General features: G+C 41.1%; 1 protein-coding gene across 2 annotated transcripts; it reads left to right on the forward strand.

Annotated features, from left to right (window-relative positions):
• Nucleotides 1-1505: 1505 nt before the first annotated feature.
• rabep1 (rabaptin, RAB GTPase binding effector protein 1) lies at nt 1506-22234 on the forward strand. Of its 2 annotated transcripts, XM_035177975.2 has the most exons (19): nt 1506-1678; nt 4553-4681; nt 4799-5002; nt 5174-5334; nt 6757-6876; nt 8374-8509; nt 8770-8948; nt 9237-9347; nt 10297-10758; nt 11264-11368; nt 11674-11790; nt 12323-12421; nt 13837-13977; nt 15707-15896; nt 16076-16087; nt 17784-17839; nt 18153-18251; nt 18692-18808; nt 19025-22234. In XM_035177975.2, the coding sequence occupies exons 1-19, from the start codon at nt 1633-1635 to the stop codon at nt 19124-19126; spliced, it is 2586 nt and encodes an 861-aa protein (XP_035033866.1). In that variant the 5' UTR covers nt 1506-1632; the 3' UTR covers nt 19127-22234. The 2 variants fall into 2 exon arrangements, with proteins under 2 accessions (XP_035033866.1, XP_035033867.1); XM_035177976.2 differs by lacking the exon at nt 16076-16087.
• Nucleotides 22235-22558: the final 324 nt, after the last annotated feature.

Genomic DNA, 22558 nt, shown 5'->3' on the forward strand with positions numbered 1-22558 from the left:
CTGGGGCAATTCTTTTTTTTGAGCAAGTCCTTCAAGAACCTGTCATGTTGTTGACAGAAGAAGGAACATTACAAACAAATTGTTTGAGTTTATTTCCTTATCTCTGTGACCAGAAAGGCATAAATACTCTTTACTGCATGTCTATCTGTACGAAACACATCCTCGCTGTGCAACAGCTTCCTGCCAAGAGTCACAAATTCTGCTGATTCAGAATCAAGTCCGACTGAAATGAGATGTTTTTTTTCCCATGATGCACAGAAAACGTGTAAACATTCCACTGAATAAAACACAATACTTGTATGTATCTTACCTTTTTTTTTTATTTTTTACAGCTGACGACTTCAGGGCTGATGAGGGTTGATGGTCTCAGTGAGTGAAAGGGGAAAGTGGATATGAGATGAGAGGAGGCATCCTGTACTGTATGTGAAATTTGCATGACAGTTTCTACTTTTCTTAGATTAACAACGAAACTTGAATGCTCAGAATGTGCTGTCCCCACCCTCTGCCTTCCTCTAGTGACTACATCATACGTGTGAGTGTGTGTGTGTGTGTATGTGTATGTGTGAGAGTGTGTGTGTGTGTGTATCATCATATGTCTGACAGTGTTAAAACTCCCCTTTTAGTCACGTTTGAATTTTTGTTTATGAATTTCATATGTTGTATTATTTAGTGACCCTTAACTGTCTTTATGTCCAAATAAATCTTAAATTTAAACGTGGAAGGTGGATCTTCATTAATTCTACTTCTCTAAAGGATTCATGTGGATTGCTTTTATTTTGAAAGGAGCTACAGGAATGATCAAAGCCACCTATATTTAGTAAGTACTTTACAGGAAATAGGTGGGTTAGCTTCATAATATCAACGTTAAAAAGGTGAACTGCGATAAAAAAGTTTTTTATGGTTTTAATAGTTTTTATGGGTTTTGCTTTTATATTATAGTACAACATGGATGGAATATGATACAAAGGACAAAAAGACATGTTGTGCCTCTTTTTTCTCAGTTTGTCCCTTTGTAATAATGATAATATTGATTATATCGTTATAGCAAATTTAAAAACAGCCATTACAATAGACGACAATAAAACAACAAAATATTTACACATCAGAGGCAACAAGCAAAATAATAATTCGAAAGCTAATAAAGGACAACTTTAAAATAAAATACAGCATCATTTAAATCTAATGGCGAAGGAAACTGATAAAATAAACATATTAAAAGCTAAAACAGTCCAATAAAAGCCACCCGGTGAAAGTACGTTCTGAGGGATGTTTTAAAAACAGACAGTGAAGTAACAAGTCCAACTTTACAGGTGTTTTATTTTTATAACTAGGGCACCGAGCACCAAAAGTGCGAAGGCCGTATTACTTTTCGTTTGTGTATATTTTCATGAACAAATGTTAACAATATCAAAGGCTTGGGGGTCCAGGGACCTTTGATCTCTTGCGGATTGAACATCACAGTCACCCACGTGAAACGATGTGAATCTTATTTTGAAAGCCCCACCGGAACCAGCGGACTCGCCTCCTCGCTAGCTTGCCGCAGCAGTTGTGATGTTAGCCTGTTTACTTGGACGCTCCTAGCTTGTTGCCCCTCTGCCCCGGTAATAGCCTCCAGTTCCCCCGCAGGAAACCATGGCCGAGCCGGCCTCGGGATCCGCCCCGTCGCCGCAACATGACGGTAAATGTCTCGTGTGTGTGCGGGTTTGTGGAGGGGGTGCCCGGGGCCGCCAGCGCCGGAGCTAGCGGCCTCTGCATCCTTGACAACATTAGCTCGTTAGCATCCGGGCGACGTGTCACTGGCTGTCACCGCCTCGGATTCTACATTTAACTCCATGCGTGTTTGTTGTTAAAGCTGCTTAAATCCGAACCGTGCCGTGCTAACTGTACCCGAGCTAACGCCGCTGTCTGTTTACCAGCAGGGCTACGTTAGCACGTTAGCTCGCAGCTGAGGCTAGTCCTGGTTAATTTGGTGTAAAGCTCTGGCCCAGCCTGGTCAGCGGTTAACACGGGTCATATGGGTCTTATTAGCCCGGTACTCTGAGCTGTGAGTGGCCGGCGCACACGCACTCGCTCGGGGGCTGGAGCACCGGCACAGGAGGCTGATCCTGCAGCAGGTTCACCCCTCTGCTGCTCAACCAGGGGTCCGGGGACCTCGGAGGGGTCCGGGGACCTCGGAGGGTCCTGCAGGGAACTGATCCACATTTAATAACACAGGATTCTATTCACCCCGAAGGAAGTTCGTGTACCAGCTTTCTCCAATATTACTGTTCAGAACAATATAAAGTAGAATAAAATACAGACAAGATGAAAGATACAACTCGTATTAAGTCTGAAATACAAGTTAAGATTAAGATAAAGTAAAATATATAAGTGTATTATAATGAAATGAAGTTTATTGAGAGAAACTAATACTTAACTTCAGTGGCAGAAAGTAGAAATGAAACGATAAAGGAGTAAGTAATAAGGGATACTGCAAATTATATTGAAATATTGCACATGATGTTTTGCACGTGATATTGAAATCTTTTGAAAATATTGCACATAGCCAAACACCAAAACAGTAATGTCACACAGATTGCATGTGATTGGTGTAATTGCACACGAGTGGTAATATTGCACATGAAAATAAAATAAAAACATAATATTGCCCAATGCACAGCTGATACGTGCAAGAATGGACATGTTGAGTGAGGAGTTGCATTGTATGTTAACTTGTGTAACTTGGGTATAAGAATGTATAATTAGCTTAAAATCATTGTGCAACTGTTTTGAAGAATTTACAAAACATTAGGTGGTTGCAGCTTTAAGAATGTGAGGATTTGAAGCTTTTCCTTCGTCTTCACGTGACCTCACCATGACATCGAAGAAGTTATATTGTTCATCGTCACTATTTAGTTTTGAGCTTTCACTTGGCTCACGATTATCTAGATTTCTGCTCCCGAGTGAAGGTTGTGGTTTTGAACTCTTATTGAATTTGATAGACTCCAGAACGAAACCATTAGTTGTAGCTGGATTTTGTTTATATGCTTCACTTGAATCACTAGCAGACACTTCTGCAGCAGTAAAAGTTTTTCCATGTGCATCTTTGAGGTTATAGCAACATTTTGCTCATTCTGTCAGTCTTTATTTCTCAGTGTCTGTGTTGGAGCGAGTTCTGTCCTTCTCACGAATGATTCCTGACAGAGTTGTATCGTCACTTGACAAACCTAACGCGTCTGACCTTTGACTTGTTTTGTTATCTCTCACCTGAACAGCTCAGACATAGACATAGAAACACAGAGTCAGAGAGGAATGTATAGATTGTTGAACATTTCAGGTCAATACTTAGAACTGTAGCTTGTTGTAATATCAGTGTGGAAATCTGATTGTGAGGATGTGTGACGATTAGTCCATTAGTCGATTAGTTAATTGCTATAAAAATAAGTCAACATTTATATTAATAATTAAGTAATTTATCCAGCAAAAATGTTTTCCTAGGTCCATCTTCTCAGTTTTATAGATTTGCAGATTTTCTTTTTCCTATTTTCTTATTTATATTTCATATTTTTAAGGTTCAGAGGAAACATCAAGTTGATGACGGCATCTTGGTGTTAGGAAATAGTTTTTCAGTATTTTCTAATAGTTTATAGACTAAACGATTTAATGGAGAGAATATTCTGCAGATAAATCAATAAGGAAAAAACTGTTTTCAGTTTCTGGCGTAAGTTATCGTTAACTGATGCTGCAGAAAGTTTCAAGCTGACATGTTGGTATGTGTTCATCTTCAGCTTCTCTCACTTGGTTTCCATATCAGTGATCATCATTGATGCAAGATCTCACCACATTTTTGTAAACTGCCGGAGAGAAGCTTGAGATTTAGCTTGATCCGTTTTTTCCATTGTCTGTGAATCAATGTTGAAGCTCCTCTGGTTTATTGTATTTACATTGTGATTCATGTGATCTTTGTTCAATCTTAAATCAAAAATCTGAACAAGGAGGTCGACACCGTGACAAATCATTGGGAGTAAAAGTATTTCCTTTGTTTTTCGGTGATCACTAAATCCCGGCTGCTGAAATTCACTTGGAACACATGAGACTAAGTGTTCAGCGTTCAGCCGTCACATGACGGTGGCGTGGCGGAGTCCTGCTGTGGCTGCTTGTAAATGTTTCCATGCCTCTGTCTGAGTCTGAGGATTCAGTCGTCCCATGTCTTGACCGACTGCTTTTAAATAACAACTGGGAAAAACAGGAAGTTAGATGCACTAGATTGTTGGAAAACCCTATGACTTGGAAACATTTTATACATTAGTTTGAGAGTTGTATTAATCCAAAAAATAGAAATACTCATATGGTCTCCATTTAAAGTATCTTAAGTATTTGTTTAGAATTTGCTCTTAGGACGATTATTCCTTCCTTGTAGTGTATTATTATCATCCTGGGCAACGTGTGTTAATCGCAATTACTCTGCAAAGTCTAGCAGTTTCCCAACCGGAGGATTTGTTAAGACTTTAACTCCATTATATGTAACTACCGGTTGATTTAATTACTGTCCTGTGTCTTCTCCATCTTCCAGAGGTGGTGCAGCAGCGAGTGGCAGCTCTGGAGCAGGAGAGGGCCGAGTTCATCAAACTCAAACAGCAGCTGGAGGCCGAGTTCAACCAGAAACGAGCCAAGATTAAAGATCTTTTTGTGACGAAGGAAGGTACGGATCCATAATCACACAAGCTTGTTGGTATCATTAACCGAAGAGCATCTCTCTCTCTACTCTTGTATATTTCCCTCTCCACCATCATTCATGTCCTCCTCGATTTGTCTCCAGAGGAGTGGAAGAGGCAGACTGCGGCGCTGGAGGGTGCCCACGCTGAGCTGAGCTCCGTCCAGATCCAGCTGATTCAGGCCCAGTCTGAGATCGAGAACATCCAAACTGTGGCCACCGTGTCGGAAAACACCAAACAGGAAGCCATCGACCAGGTCCGCGGCCAGTGGCAGGAGGAGGTGGCCTCGCTGCAGGCCATCATGAAAGGTAAAACCCAGCGGCTCTTCAATGTGCAGTGAAAACCTCTGTCACCGATCTGAAAACGTAAAACATCTTTAATCAACACATATAATCTGCTTGTTTTTATCAGTATGGTTGTTGGTTTAAAACCGGCCTGAAAGATTTGTTCTTATTGGATTATGTGCTTCATCGTCATAGAAACCGTGTGTGAATACGAGGTCCAGTTCCACCAGCGCTTGGATCAGGAGCGAGCCCAGTGGAACCAGTACCGCGAGGCGATGGAGCGGGAAATGGGAGACCTGAGACGCCGCCTCACGGTGGGCCAGGAGGAGGAAAACCTGGAGGAGGAAATGAAAAAAGTAGGCTTCTTTATTCAATATATTTCCTTGAGTCTTGTACATGAAGCTGAGCCTTATTCTCCACTTCTGTACTAAAGACATTTCCTTTGGTTTGACAGATCGTTTTTTTGTTGGCAAGTGTATGAGTTTGTGTTGATATGGAATCTTAAGTTTCTAGTTTGTGGCCGCACATTTTCAGTAAAAGAACAAAACAAGAAACATGGAGATGAGCCAGAGAACAGCTCAGACTGTGCCAGACACCGGAGCCAGCTGGACGGCTCACGAGGTGTTGACCAATGTTGAGTTTTTAGGCAGCCGATAGCTCATACTCCTGTTACACTAATTTTCTATAAGCACCTATAAATTGGATCTAGATTTTCCACACCAAACTGGAGCTGACCCGGTGATGTAATGACTCCAGACTGAGGCACAGGAGTCTTTACATCACCAGGTCAGCTCCAGGTTTTTTACTGTGAGTAGCAGAGTGTGTGAGATGTCACATAGTTAAGACTGAAAATAGATAATGTGCATCTGGTGTGATTACAAGACCGATCAGATCCGTCACCTTTGATTGGCTCGCTTGACATAGCTGAGCGTAGAGAGCTGTGAAGCTTCACAACCCAAATCACATTTTATTGGATAAGCAACTGAATTGGTTTTGACATAAAAATAAATAAATAATTATTTCAGTCATTATTATAAAAATACCAAACTTATTCCTGGGTTTCAGCTTCTCAAATGTGAAGATTTGATGGGTTTTTTTAGGCACTTTTTATTTATTATTATTATTATTTTATAATTATGATGATAGATAGACATTAACAGATTAAATAATATAATTCAAGAATCAGGATTCACTACATTATTGCTATATCAACAAAGTTGGAGTTTGTCTTGGCAAGCTCAACTAAACTAAATTAAAAAATAATATACACAATCAAGATGTGCCAGAGTATGAAATACATTAGTAATTTCCAAGCCTTTGAATAATAAATCCTAAAACCAATATCGAAATATATAAAAAACCCGATGATAAAATAAATAAATTATCATTAAAGCCCCCAAAATGTGAGCAGAAATATTTAAATGGTTTACTGGAAGAAAAAAGAGAGGTTTTGATATCTAGATAATCAAAATAATTTCTACAGAAACCAAGAAATTAATTAACTATACTATGAAAGTAGTATTTTTCATTTCACTGTGTCTAAAAATGGAACTTAACAGGAACCCAGGTCCCTGATGTCACTTCCTGTTTTCTACCTTGTATCAGTCTGAATTATTTTTAAGTAAAGACTGAATTACAATGCGTCTCAGTTTCTATGATGACGTTATATCGTGTGTTTTTGCTGCGGTTAGAGGAAGTGAAGCACATAAAAGAAGTGTAAGCTGTGCAGTTATCCACATGTGTACATTTTTAATGTGCGAGTTCAAAACCCCTTTAAGGCCCAGGAGGACGCAGAGAAGCTGCGCTCGGTGGTGATGCCCATGGAGAAGGAGATCGCAGCCCTGAAAGCCCGACTGACGACAGCCGAGGAGCGGGTGAAAGAACTGGAGGCCTCGAAGGTCAGTCGGCGACAAATCAATCATTCATTGTGGAAAATTAATGCACAATAAGAAGTTAACTGGGCGTGATGTTAATGAGTGGCAGCCACATCGAATTTAACAAGGTTAATTACATTACAAGTAGAAAACTCTTCCATTGTTTTAGTTTTATGTCCCTTTCCTCAGTCGCACCGGAAAACCTGACGTATAAATGTGTAAATGCTACATTCAGAAAATACCTTTTTACAAAAGAAACCCATCAGGCAAAAAATATATATTTATAACCTATGTAAATTAAATTAAATGCTTAAATTCAAATCTATTGTTTTTAAAGATTTTCTAAGACTTTTTAAGATCTTCAACTACCAAATGTCAAAAAATTATAAATCAGATGAAAATGAAGCAGGACAAAATAGTAATTTTTGTCCTGCTGTAATTTAAAGTAGTGCCTCTTAATTTTACATCTGATTGGGAGTAGTAATATTGTTGGTTATGAAATATTTTTTGTATAATAAAATAGTATAGTCACTTTTACTTGAGCATTGATGGGGCGATAGAGCAAGTAAAATTAATTATAATTTAAAATGAAAACACGTGACAGGCTTTTTAATTATTATGTTTTTGAAATAATAGAGAGCTCATTGACTTAAATCCATGTTTTGCTTGACAACTTGTCTGTAAAATTCATAAATGAACCTTTTCATAGGATGATTTATTGACTTGTGTTGGTAGAAACTGTTTTATTTATGTCTGACAGTATTGACACAGTAGTTATAAAGTCATTTTACTGTGGTACCATTGTTTAAAAAAAAAAAAAAAATTATACTGCAGCTACGATGTGTTTTATTGTCGGTAGTTCTCACCAGTCGTAAGCATGAAAAATGGCTGTTAAACGTTGACAGTTGCTTTTCCTCACAGATCGTCGCGGTTTTGGTTTCAGTTCGACTTGTTTAATCGTCGTGTGGGACGGTTACAATGCAGTGCAGTGTTTCAGCTGTGTTCTGCTGAATGAGTCCACTGTGATGATGCAGACGGACCGAGGCGACGTCTCAGTCGTTTTTAATGGATGTTTTGATATTTTATTGCCCCTTTTTTAAAGCTTTGTCACCATTGGAATCTACTGTAACTGAGCGGAATCGAAAAGGGTGACCACAGCCTTCCACAAATTTCCCATCGAGCGTGTTTCCTGCCGCAGCAGATGGCTGTTGTCAGCAAAAAAAAAAAAACGCTCTGTGCCACTCAACCACAGACTGACAGAGTTAGGGACTTGCTTGTAAACAGTCAGAGGACGTAGCAGCAGAAGAGTCGGGCATTTCTCTCAGGCTACATCCTCACGACTACGTTTTAGTTTCAAACCGCATCACTGCTGCTGCGTTGACTTACTCAGGCTGAAATATCGCGTGTTTGTTCGTCATACCAGTAACCACCTCATCAATAAAACTGTTACATTTACAAATTGAAACGATAGGAGAGAAGATGAACCGCATTTTCATGTTTCTGCTTTTCTTTTATTTACAGGTCAAAGAGCTCAATCACGTTCTCGAGGCGGAGAAGTCATGTCGCACGGACCTGGAGATGTATGTGGCCGTGTTGAACACGCAGAAATCTGTCCTGCAGGAAGACGCAGAGAAACTACGGAAAGAGCTACATGAGGGTACTTTGTGATATTTCTTTTTATAAGAATCTTGACAGGTTGGTTTATATTTGTTGCTCTTTAGTCTCTTGGGTCTCTTTTTTTTCACAATAAAAGCCACCTTGAAATAGGACTTCCTACATTTGCGTTCGTGAAAGTTGGCCACTTAAAAAATAATAGCCACATATACATGCAGTGTCATGTTATTGTTTCTGGCACCTAATCTTTCCATACCGCTCTACACCACTGCCCCAACCTTCTCTGTCTCTTTGGCGTCTCAGTCTGCCACAAGCTGGAGTTGGAGCGGCAGCAGCACAATCAGCTGAAGCACACGTGGCAGAGAGCCAACGACCAGTTCCTGGAGTCCCAGCGCCTCCTCATGAGGGACATGCAGAGGATAGAGAACGTGCTGTCATCGGAACAACTGCGCCAGGTGGAGGAGATGAAGAAGAAGGACCAGGTACACGCAGCGTTACAACTTTGTCGTGTTTTATTAAAGTGTCTTTATTGTAAACGTTTCTTTTAAATATGCCTGTTTAGATGTGACAGCAAAGACACGTTTCTGCCTTGACAAATAAAGTATTTTCTATTTCTAACACTCACGAAATTTTGTCCAGTTTGAAGATAATATGCTTCAATCCATGATTGTTAGAACTCCTCAGGATAATGTAGTCCAGTTCAACACCACTGCAAACCACAACATGAAACAATAACTCTATGACTTTAAAACCTTTTATCTCCATCCAAGGAGGAGGATGAGAAGGAGAGGCTGAGCCAAGTGAACGAGATGCACGAGGAGGACGGGGGAGACAACACCGAGCCTTTGGAGGACTCCTTCCTCGGGCTGAGCGTCGAGGAGGTCTGAGCGTTACTCGATACGTCCCTTAGAGAGAACAGAGCCGGGCCATTATCGTCGTGTTATGTTCCCCTTTGAGTAAAGTGATCCTCAGACACACAACATGGCACCGTCACTTCTGTCCTTTAACTCAGGAGCAGTGATGATTTGAGAAACGTTGTTCCTCCTTTACTGTAACTTAAAAAATCCTCCATAGGACATTCACTTTGACTCATGGATGATCTGATTAGAATTTGGAGGTCAAAGGTCAATGTCACTGTGACCTCAAACACTTTTACTTTGTGAACTTGATATCTTAAGAACGCATCGAGATAATCCTTTCAAATTTGGCACAAATGTTCCATTAGACTCAGATTAATGGTTAGATTTGGGTGTTCACAACATCAAGGTCACGGTTGCCTCACAAACCATGTTTGTTTGGCCTCTTGAACATGATATCTCAAGTTTGACTTTAGGGACTTTATTCCCATTTTGACCAGTTTCACTTGGACTCAAAGAGGAACTGATCGGATTTCAGTGGTTAAAGGTCAAAGGTGACAGTGACCTCATTATTGTGAAAGAACTCTGAATCAGTTGGATTTCTGGCATGTCAGAGACTTTGACCAGCTGTCTTCAGTTTGAGCAGTTCCTTGATTCAGTTTCCGTCACGGCCGCTGTCTGCAGAGCAGTTATAAACTGCACTGGGCTGGTTTGAATATCAGAGTATTTTACATGTCGTGTCAGTCTTGACTCCGACTGTGCTGCAGCAGAAAGAAGTCAGCGTGTTCTCTCTTAGTTCCACTGGTATCAGAGTCACACAAAGCTTCTAAAACACTTGGTGTTAGTTATTGAATTTTTAAAAAGTCCCTTTTGCTTTTTATTCATCTCATCTGCAGCATGAATGAAATTAATCCCTTGTGATTGTTTCATATTTCCATTTTTCTCAGAACTTAATCTGCTCTTTCTCTTTTAGCCCCACGCCAACCACAGCGCTCACGGCTCGATGCACTCTTTAGATACTGACGTGGTGTTGGGGGGCACCATGGACCCCTACAAAGAAAACCTGCGGAGAGTTCAGTCGACGGACAGCCTCGGCTCCTCGCTGTCTGCCCAGCAGGGCCTCGGAGGCCAGAACCACAAGGCCAAGTCGGCCAGCCACTTGGAAGAATCGGACTTTGGGCCCCTGGTGGGGGCCGACTGCAGCGTGACAGACAGTAGTTTCGGGGAAACTTTGTCCATCAGCTCGATCAAGCTGACGTCGAGCCACTTCCTGCTGACAAAAGACCAGGAGAAGGCCATCAAAGCCATGACGCCCGAGCAGGAGGAGACGGCGTCGCTGCTGTCGAGCATCTCCCACACGGCCAACAACGCCTACTTACCGCCTGTAGGCTACCGACTGGTCAGCGACAGCGAGTGGAACCTGCTGCAGCAAGAGGTGCGTCCTCCTCCAGAGGCTGTTTCACAGAGGTTGAAATGTGGTTCAAACTATTTAGTGGCTACATAGTGGTTATGGCAGGACATCATATTTATACAGTTGGTAATTGTTGGTAAAGATTTTTCTGTGTTTTTTAAGATGAAAGGTTCCTGGGAATATGTATCTTTTTCCAGGGATTTCTTCCCATAAATTAATTTTCATTTCCTGGACAGAATTATGGTGATGATGATAGAGTAACAATCTCTTTTTTAAAAGTACACTCTCTTTGAGGTGGCCCTAACTTTGATGAATTTCCAGTTCCAGAAATGAATGAATCTAACGAAAAAGCTGAATTATCAAATTGCTGTTAATGAACAAGCCAGTTTTAAAAATGTCTTTCTCTGTGTTCGAGTTTATCTCTAACTCTCAAGACAGGTTAACTAATAGATAATGTATCGCTTTAGGTGTTAGACATTATGTCATCAAACAGTTATCAATAAGTGTTTTGTGGTTTGTCTGTCGCCAGGTGAAAAACGCCGGCAGGAAGCTCGGCCGACGTTGTGACATGTGCTCCAACTACGAGAAGCAGCTGCAGGCCATCCAGGGACAAGAGGCCGAGACACGAGACCAGGTTTGTGTTTTTTTTTGTCCATTCGGCTGTAATATTTTCGTTTGTGGAGCAGAATCATGAAACAAATATGTTAATCAGGTATCAAAGTGGTGCCTCTTGATATTCTGGGTTTCGTGAGAGAAATATTACGACTTCAGCACCGAAATCATCTGCTCTTTCAAGTTTTGTGGGGGCCGGAGGAATATGTCATCGCCTGAACACATGATGAGTTGTAATTTTAACGAAGCCACTTTGTGTTTGAAGTGATCAGCAGTTTGACAAGAGAAACGCTCATTGCGAGGATTCTGCCTTTCTCTCTGCTCCAGGTGAAGAAACTGCAGGTGATGCTGCGTCAGGCCAACGATCAGCTGGAGAGGACGATGACGGAGAAACAGGCTTTGGAAGATTCAGTGAAATCAGGCAACGAGGAAACGGCTGCTAAGGTCTGAAAACTAAATGATTAAGTTGATTATTTCTCTTTTCGGGTGTTTGATTTAGTGCAGCTGCTCGAGTCAATTTTGTCTGTTTATCCTCCTGCTCACTGGGTTAAATTCTCCATGAACTGTGCACACAACAACATACCTAACATTGTGGGCTACGTCATCTTTTCACATAATAGATGTGACCGCCCTTCCCCCCCCTCCCACAACAAGTTGTGAATCTGCAGGAGCTCAGATTGCATCGCTTTGGGGGATACACACAGGAAGTGCATCTTTTGCATGGGTTCAGATGTCACTCACAGCCGCGGCTCTGTTCACAGCCGGCACAGACACTGAAGTATCTGACCTACAGTACTTTCACCAACATTTTGCTCCACTGGATTTTCTCACTGATCATATGCTAACATTCATTGACTAAGATTACCACAGCGTTTCGCACAAACATATGTTCACGTCCTGTAAATATCTCTGTAAATGTCTGAGAAGCCCTGAAGGCGTTTTTGCTCTTGTCTCAGTGATGTGTTTTGTGTTGCAGGTTTCCGCCCTGGTGCAGAGAGTCCAGGAGTCGGAGGCGTTGCTCGGCACACTACAACAAGCCTTCAGTGACGCTAAGAGGAACACACAGGAGCAGATGGTGAGCAGCACACCCCTCCGTTAGCCTCTGCGTTGCCTGCTCTCGACAGCTGTGTTTGGATCCCTCGTTCCGTCTTAGGTCACAGAGTTTAATATTGGACGGGATTGAGTTTGCACTGGCACGAAATAAGCCCTTCAAATAAGCATATCATTGTTTTTGGATTGACAACAAGCACCATCTCTGTAATCTGACCTGCAGCCACAGTGAACTGCAGCTCCAGGATGCTGGCTTTCCGTGTTTTGGGTTTACTTTTCTGTTCCTTCTTACCGCGAGTATTTGTTGATACGAAGGAGCTCTTGGCTACGGGAGTTGTGGTCGCTCATAAAAAATTAAGTTATGTCCAAAGGTTGCTCTTCCACCACGAGAGAAATTCACAGATTTGTTTTTCACTGCAACTATTGCCATGTGCACTAAGGAGAGTAAGTGTGAAAACTCCTCTTTCACAATGTTTCAGTGTTGAACTGTATTGCATTATACTTCTTGGGAGTAGTTTAACACAGTTCAACAGCACCATAGATAATTAGCCTGTTAGAAATCTATCCAGAGGAGGAGACGTGTGGGAGACTCCCCTGAATCGTGTCGAATGCAGATGTGGCTCCGTTTTTTTGGCTTTCAAAAATTTGTTGGCGAGTGAAAAATCTGGGCTAATGATCATGTAGTTTGAACAAAGTATTCTCAACACACATTAGAAGTAGATATAGTAGATAATAAAAAACTGAGGACTGAGTGCATATTGATTATATCAATTGTTTATATAATTTTCCTTTATGTCTACTAATTGATAATTGACCTAATTATTTCACATCTGGTTTAAACCTAAAAAATAAACTAATCGGTCAATTTCTGGAATTTAAAGAGGAACTGTCACATGACGTCACTGTTCTTCATGACCACAAATATTTCCTGACACTATGAAGCTCTCGGTTTCAGTTAAATGTACAAAAATTGGTCTTCCACCCCAACAGAGAAAAAACAAATGCACATCACGTGCAGTTCTAAGTCAAGTACTTACTCGTTCTCGCAGAATATCATCCAGAGAGAGAGATGGACAAACAGGAGGGTGACCAGTGAGACAAACATTCTCAGTAATGAATGTGCAGCTGGAAGCAGGAACAGCCCTAATGGGACTTGAAGGTCTTTCAAACGTCCGCCAGAGCAATGAGACATTACATTTGCTTCATGTGGTTTGAAGGAGCATGAGTCTTAATACTGTCATGAAGTGAGTCATGGCGCTGCTCTAAGCAAAGTATAAGTTCTGGGGGGGAGAATCGGATGAATCGTGGCTCCAGAGACTTGCTGGGGAATCACTCTGTGTTTTAGAAGTGGAGCTGGTTACTTGTGACAGGAGCTAGAAAAAGGGAAACAAACTGACACACGATGAGAAAGAGTGATTTGTCTGGTTTGTGCTCTTCCAGGCGGTGCTGGTGAAGTCGAGGGAGCAGGTGGCGGACGAACTGAGTCGACTACAGAGAGACAACGAGAGTCTGCAGGGAAAACACAGGCTGCACGTAGAGCTCCAGCAACAGGAAGACTTCCAGATGCCCAATACTGTGCAAGTAGGTGAAACCCAAGAAGCGCTGTGTATTCTGCCTCAAAACTCAATTATGTGATATAATGCGTTAATGACAGTGCCCGGCCTTTATACCTCATTCCTTGGAGCAAATGATTAGTTGAGATTTAATTGTTTTGTGATGTGAAGCAATAATAATACAATAAGATAAGAAATTCAAGGTTATGATAAGATCAAAGTATGATAAGAGCTTTAAAATCAGGATTTACTGTGTTAAGTGGATTTCCTTTCCAAATGCTAATCAGAGCGTGTGCAGTGCATTCACCTCTCGCTCAAATGAACTGGAGAAATACACTTATTACACATAAGAAATACTGTTACAAGTAAAAGTGCTGCGACTTCACCATTTTAAAAGTTTCTCCCCGGGGACTTTTATGATCTTTGAATACACAGAGCATTACGATGACTGGTCGTATTTACAGAAACATTGCTGTGGTTGTACAAATCTTTTTTAATGCAGTGCAGAATAAAAAGGGATTTGTTGATTTTGGCTTTAATTTTTTACAAACGTACTACTGACACTCCCTGAAGGTACTGACCATGAGTAAATGTATTTTTACTGACATTCTACAACAGCTAAAAAAAAAAACACACAGATGATCCCAGTTCACAATGATTTGACTCTTAACAGTCTGTTGCTGTGGATACTCAGAGTCAGCTCTCCATTATGCATCACATTATCCATTTATAAACCGTCTATAAACCATTCATGCCAGAGAGAGAGAGAGAGAGAGAGAGAGAGAGAGAGAGAGAGAGAGAGAGAGAGAGAGAGAGAGAGAGAGAGAGAGAGAGAGAGAGAGAGAGAGAGAGAGAGAGAGAGAGAGAGGAATCTGACACCAATTGATGGAGAAAATAATCCCTGCAGTGTAGCACACAGGAGCTAATTGCCTGTGGTAATTCCTTCATGATTCCACCGGCTCATTTTCACCGATCAATGGCACCCGGGCTCATTTTGAGCTGCACGACGAGAAGAGAATTTTTACAACTTACAACCCCTCCGCTGTTCAGGAGGTTCCACACACATCTCGTCCCACACACTGTTACTCAGAGCCTCTTTCTCTGTGGTCCAGTGGATTACAAAAAAAAGAGTGGAGCTTCAGTGGAGGTGGAGAACATCGCTGATGGTCCTGTGACATCTTGTTGGTGGTTCAACAAGCTGCAGTACAATCGAGATGACAAAAACCGATGCATTGAAACGTTCAGACAGCTGTAGGATAAATCTCATGCCACTTTGACAGGTTGAAATCTAATAGACGAGGCGTTAGATGAGTGAGTGTATGAAGTTTTCAAGCCTTGCATAATGTTTTGACGAGCAAATCCCTGGTAACACTATTTTGTATTTGAGCTTTTTCCTCTTCCTCTTTTTACAGTGTCTCTCCAACACATGTTCAGAGTTTGGGCCATGTTTGCTATAGTGTGTTTTATTGTGAGGATTACTTTCAAAGCATTTTTATCAATATCAGCTGATACAGACGTATTTCTTGGTGTTATAGTGAACACTTTGCAAATAGTGTAACCGATCTTTTTCACCATCTACATATAGAAAAGTATGTTATTAGCAAACGATAACATTTAAAAAGTCACAATTCTGCCCGGGAGCTGCTTCCACATTGTTTTTCTTTGGCTCTGCTCATCATCTTACCAGATTGTGCTCTATGATGGTGATGATGATCCCCCACATTGATCCCCTGTAATGTGGTCTGATTCCTCTCCAGGAGCTACAAGGGATGGTGCTGCGGTTGCGCGAGGACACGGTGGCGCTGCGGACGTCGGCCGATCACATGGAGGAGAAGCTGAAAGCGGAGATCCTGTTTCTGAAGGAGCAGATCCAGGCAGAGCAGTGTCTGAAGGAGAACCTGGAGGACACGCTGCAGCTGGAGATCGAGGGTTGTAAGGAGGAGATAGGTGAGACTCAGGTGGTTCAGTTTAAACTATTCGGTTTCGTCATTTACTAACCGGTGTTCGTTACACGGTAAATATCTAACCAATGCATCCGACACACGTACTTTTTTATTTTATGGGCATTTCTTACATTTTCCTCTGTTTCTCCTTTTGTTTCTTCTCCGTTGATTTCTGTCGTTCAGACATCTTGGAAGGTATGAAAAACAAGTTTCACTGGAGCTGCTTCTGTGTGTGTGTTAATGGCAGAGCTGCGAGACTAATAACTGTAGTGTGACATCAGTGTAGTGCTCCCCCACATGTGTTTGAAGTGGCTATAATGTGCATTAATAGATAATTTCCCCCTAATGTATGTTGTCCCATGCCATAGATTAATCATTACATGTTTCACTGTAGATTTAGATCTATATATATCAAGCATGCAACACTGACGCTGCAGCCTGGGATGGAGCTCAGGGGCATTTCATTGGATCTAATTGTAGTTATTAAGTTTTAATCCTTTCAAATCCCTGGTGTTTATCTTTTGCTAGATTGTTTGGTGGAGAATCTTAGTTATAAAAATATATTCAATCAGTGCAGTAATTTCCCACAGATACCTGAACCACTGACTTTATCTGTCCTTACTCGCTTTCCCTTTGTTGCCCGGAAAAGTTATTTTTATATTCATGTGCTTCAGGCCTTGGATATAATATTAATTGCACTTTGTCTTTCAGTAAATATTGACTCGATATAGTGCAAATTGTTTCAAGCACTTGAAGTTATTTATAGGTGAAATGGTTGTTGCACTGCTGCAGATCATAATCTGCATCAGAGCAAAGACTGAGGTCGTGCACTCGTCTGGGTCAAGTCTAAAAAAATGCACAGAAGTTCCTTTTTTTAACACGAGGAACAGGAAATAAAAAGTTTCCCTGCTACAATGTGACTTCCCTTCCACAAATCTGGCCCTTAGTTGGTAGTTTTTGCAAAACAATTGTATTACAAGTGTTTCCATTGGGTGGAACATTTAATTTAAGTCGAGGTGCCACAATTAGTCGCTCTTCATATCAAGTCTGTCGCTGACCGAGCACACGTTTGTTTACATCATCAGTGTTTTCTTTCTGTGCAGATACTTGAAAGGTCACAAACAAGAATCAAAACAGATCATAGACAGAATGAAAGATTCAAGAATGGATTTGTTGTCTGTAGAGTTAAATGAATCAGGGAACTTTATTCATTCAAAATGGATCCAGCCATTAAATCCCGTCCCTATAGGCATATTAGTAAAGTGTTCCATGTTTGTGATGTGATGCATTTAATAATTCTGACTCTCATTTAAACTGTTGCTGAGTATTGAAATATAATTTAATCAATTGTGAGGGTTATAGGAAAACCACAAACACGAGTTCTCTAGGCCCAAGGTGTAATAACATAAGTATAATTATTTGAAATACAAAAAAAATCAGATGACACAAGGTGGGATGTATTTCAAATTGTTTCTTGAATTAGTAATTGTAACATCAACTAATCAGTAATTCCACTTTAACACACTGTTGTGAATTGCTTGGATTTAATCTGGGGAACAAACACGTCCATGTTTGAGTGTTTCATGGTCGTCAGTCAAAGCTGCCAGTCTTTAGTTTTTAGGGTTTTTCCTGTAAACCACCTCTCACTGTCTGTTTCACACAAGCCAACCACATACACACACACACACACACACACACACACACACACTGACACACACACACACTGACACACCATCACTCAGCCGAGCAGCTCCACTCGCAGCTTTGTTCCATAATTCATAAATGGCGTAATAATCTTCAAGGTGCCAGGTTATTATTCCAGAGGGAACATGTGGGCACTGAGATTCAGATGAGTTCTGTGAGATCCTCTAATGACGTCTCCCTCCTGCAGCTTCTTTCTCCAGTTTGAAGACGGAGCTGGAGCGAATAAAAGCCGAGAAGGAACAGGTACTATTCTCTTTGATTTCATGAAGAAGAAAACCTCAGTGAAGAAAAATGATTCACTTCACAGTGGCTTATTAACATGTTTGAAACTATCATGAAACACAACTATTAAAGTATATATATATAAATCAGATGTTGTGTTTATAGTTTATTCTGCTGCCTCCAAGTGGCCGAAAAAACGTTGAATGTATTTAGCCTTTTATTTTGAAAATCTGTCACTGCAAAGATGGAAATGTTAAAATCGAGCATGTGTAGGTTTTTAAAAACGCTTGATTGCACAACCCTCCCTTCAGTTGTAATCTGTTTCTCTATGTAGTTGGAGAGAAGTTTAGCAGAGAAGACCGAGACACTGGAAAACCTCCAGGCCCTGAGGATCAGCCTGGAGCGGAGACTCAAAGAGCTGAACACTGCAAAGGTCAGTTTGACACTGTGCTGCACCAAACCACCAGAAACAGCCCGTCGCTTAAAACCTGGCCAATCATATCAGAGCATTGCAGATATTATATCGAATCTAGCTTGAGTGTGATGCAGCTCCTTGGACAGTTCGGGCTTTCCACCCTTTAAAGCAGGTGGTTTGTAATTTAACGTTGAGCAGGATGTTCTTTCTATGCACGAGAGAGCCTGTACATGCTGTAAATATTTAACATTATGTTTCTAAAAATCCAGAAACAGTTGTAGTCTGACACGAGACCAGTCCCACAGCCAGCGATTCACAGTCTACACCCTCTTTTAATTATTCAGCGAGTGTGTTTCAGTTAAATATTTATTACGGTTCTTTTCTCCTGCGTGTCACTGGCTCCATTCAGTTGTTCTGGTCTGATTAGTGTGTGTGTTTGTGTGCGTGGGGATTTGCAGGGTGCACTGGAGCGTCAGGCCCTCGACGAGAAAGACAAAGCTCAGCGGCTGCAGACGGAGCTGGACGTCAGTGAACAGGTTCAGAAGGACTTTGTCAAACTCTCTCAGACTCTTCAGGTGAGATGGAATTGGCTCTTCCAGTCTGTTGTGCCACTTTAAACACTTTACAGTACAGGACACCTGTACACAGCACTTCTATATGCAGCACTGTTCCATACAAGGACACTCGGAGCCGGGCATCGAACCCCAGACCCCCTGCATTTGTGTTTCTGTCTCTATCTCTTAACAAACAAACATCTGAATGAATGTATTGTTGTTGGTCTGCGTCCTCAGGTACAGATGGAGCGAATACGACAGGCGGAGTCCTTGGACCGAATCCGAGTCATCCTCAACGACACCAACTTGACTGACATCAACCAGCTTCCAGACACATGATACCACTGAATGAAAACTGCCCTCAGCTTCATCCCCCTCCTTTTTCTTCATCACTGGCCCAATAACATTATTGATCTGACGCCTCCTTCCTCCCGCCCATACGCCGCCCGCCCCCCCCCCGTGGACGAGTTTGGAAGGACAAGGACGGACACAGCATGAGGAGCTCATGGCCTTTTTGTGTAACTTATAAAATCATGGAACACACCAAGGATAGAATTATGAAGAAGAACACTACTAAAAAAAAATGTAAATAACTAAATGTGTGACTGTGGACGGGGGGGGGGAGGAAGTCCATCGTCATGTGGGTCTGTCTGTGTCTCGTTTCTACTGTAGATATGACTTGTCTATATTAGGCTCAACCAAAAAGGTTTGTCGTCCTCTAAAGCACTTTTCATCTGCGACTTCTTTTTCCAGGTAAATAGAAAAAAACAATTGGATGCGTAAACTCTTCTCCTCCTGTTCTCGAAGCGGTTTGATAATCGCTTCCTCGTTTCACTCGCTTGTTCTTTTTTCCGACGTCTTTTTTTTTTTGTTTTATTTTCCTGAAGCATTTTCCACCTTGTTCTGGTCATTTCACCCTTTGCAAAAAAAAAAAAAAACACAATGAAGGATGGAAAATACTTGCACGTAACTTAAATAGGATTGAAAAAAAAAAAACAAGGAACATAACACAAAGTGAGCAATACCATGAATTTCTCTATCATCCTCCACTGTGTCTTGTTTTGCTCTATAAAGCTGCTGAAATAACAACATAACGATTTAACCCAGTTGGTTAAATGAAGAGATCAGAAGAATCAGGTGTCAACATTCAAATGTTTAATGAAAGAAACAGATTTTAATACACTCTTAATTATGATGATTAAATTATTCATAGATTTTTTTTTTTTTTTTAAACTGAGTTTGTTCTAAGTTTAATCATGAAATTCAAATGAAAGAAATGAAGATCACGCTGTAACAACGCTGAGCTGACACGAGGCGTTTCTGTGTCGCTCAAGGACACTTCGGGATGGGGGGGGAGGGGAGGGTTTAGAGACTGACGTTTCATATGTACAAGATCTCTATTGATGTTTTTGGACATGAACTTTGTCTTTCACATATGAAGAAGGCAGCAGGAGATTGTGCGGCTCAGACAACAGGAAAATGTCAGGAACATTGTTTACAGAACATCGACAGTGGCTTCGGCCATTATCCCCAAAATAAACCTTGACTTGTCCTCGTCTTTCCAAATTCACGTCTTCTACGTGTTTGACGCTCCTTTTTCAGTTTGGAAACATCAACACGTGCACTCGCTCGCTGTGAATGTTCCGGACGTTTTCCTGTTGTCTTGTCACATGGACGTGCTGTTGTCTCAACCTGATAAACTACAAGGAGAATAGACCGGAGTTCAAATCGTATCCACTATCTCAACTTTCACCACCGTAGCCAACCGCTGCGTGAAAGTGGTGGAAGTGTGCGACTTGCTGCTTTTCGGAAAAGTTACAAAAAATTGTACTCAACTGACACAGATTAACAGGAAGTTTGAAAAATCTGTTTGATGACCAGGACTTTGTTTAGAAACCTGATTTAAAACTGACACCAGTGCAGCTCCTTCTTTCATAACCCGTGTTCAATTCAAGCAGTTTGAGTAATTGTAGCATCTAAAGCTCGGCAAGGCCGGAACACACAGGTGGTTTTCATTAAGCAGCTGCACTGGGACCTTTGAGGTGTAAAACTGAGCTGCACATTCCCTCAAAAACCCTTTTTCAAATAGAATAAATAAATGTTTGAATATTGATACGAGTCGGGAGGATGTGGCTTCGTGTTAAAATGGTTCATTATCAGCTGCCACATTTCAGTCTCCGGGCTTTTCTGTCAAAACGAGCTCAGAAAAAACATATTGAGTTCTAATCGATTAAGAAAATCAGACTACTGAGAGGAAAAACAACTCTGGAGATGTTTCCCCTCCAACTGTTGTGAAACTCTGTACTTTCCTTGTGTGCATTCGGAGAACAAACATGATTGTTGGGAATTAATTCTTTCCAAACTTCCATGTAAGTGAGCCATTCCCCAGGAGCCGGCAGTCACGGAGTGCTTTGAATAAAGATGGCGACTCAGTTGCCCGGCTCTCATTCTGACACACCAGGCGGCAAAACACGGATTTATGGAAAGAAAAAAGAAAAATATGAGGCTGAATGAATTTTGCAAACAGCTGCGTTGTTTGGTTCAAGGACATGATCTCTGGATTTTTTTGTTTTTTGTTTGTTTACTTGCATGTATTACATTTCCCTCTGTTGCATATGTCAATACTGTAGATATCTGGAGTTGATATTTATGATAGATTCATGCAATGTGTTATGAAATGTGTGGATGTGTGGGCGAGCGAGCCTGACTTGCACTGAGAGAACCCTGTATGTTTTCGGCTTGTGTGGTTGTGGGCTGATGGGACGAGTTCAGCCTCGTCATGAAAACTGGTGAACTGAACCTACAGAGTATAAATTTTAACCGTGTGAAGTCTGCACATTTATTTTTCTCCGATGGCCTTATTGCATTGGCTTGGTGTGTTTTAATTTTATTTGTGACATTTGATGTCTCTTTTAATTTAATGTCCGTGACAAAAACGTTTTTCTTTCGTGGCCCATATGGCATTAATGTGACGGTTCCTAATCCGGAGAGTCTTACCACACATTTACTAATTCACTGTGGTCATGATTAAAAGTAGATTTTTATCGATTAATTTCTGATCTAACATCGCTGGACATCTGCAGACTGTATCCTCGATTCCCTGAAAAATGATTAGAGATGTGAAACCGTTTGAGTTTGTGGTCGGAGACGTACAGTGTGAGGTCTGAACGCTCACACTGTACCACCGCTACTTGGTTTTTAGCATAAATACAAATTCAAAACAAATAAAGCACATTTGAAGCCCAGGTTTGTTTGTGTCTGACAAGGACGACGTGTGGAAGATGTGCTTTTTTTGGACATTTTTGTAACCGATGTTTACTGAGAATACAACTGTTTCACTATAGTCTTTATAGTGTATACATAAAAGTACACTCAGAATATATCTAAAGCTGTAATATACCGTCACTTCTTGCATCATACCCATTGACAATAAATGAATTAAAGAAGTCTTGTTTCCAGTATATTAAAATATTAAAAATTCAGCAGACAAATACTTTTAATACTTATCTTAAATTATAATTTTTGTTCACCAACTCGCATGCACAATTTGAGCTTTGCTACAACTTGTTTCACATACTTTAGGATCATTATTTAAAGGTTCAGTGTGTAGAATTTAATGACATCTAGTGGTGAAGTTGCATATTGCAGGTGTACACCCCTCACCTCACCCTCCCCTTCCAAACATGGAAGAGAACATGTGGAATCTTCAGTTGTCATTAAAACTTTGTCCAGTTTGGGCTACTGTCAAAAAACATGGTGGCCTCCGTAGAG

Source organism: Hippoglossus stenolepis, chromosome 15, assembly GCF_022539355.2.
Source record: "Hippoglossus stenolepis isolate QCI-W04-F060 chromosome 15, HSTE1.2, whole genome shotgun sequence".
Lineage (NCBI taxonomy): Eukaryota > Metazoa > Chordata > Actinopteri > Pleuronectiformes > Pleuronectidae > Hippoglossus > Hippoglossus stenolepis.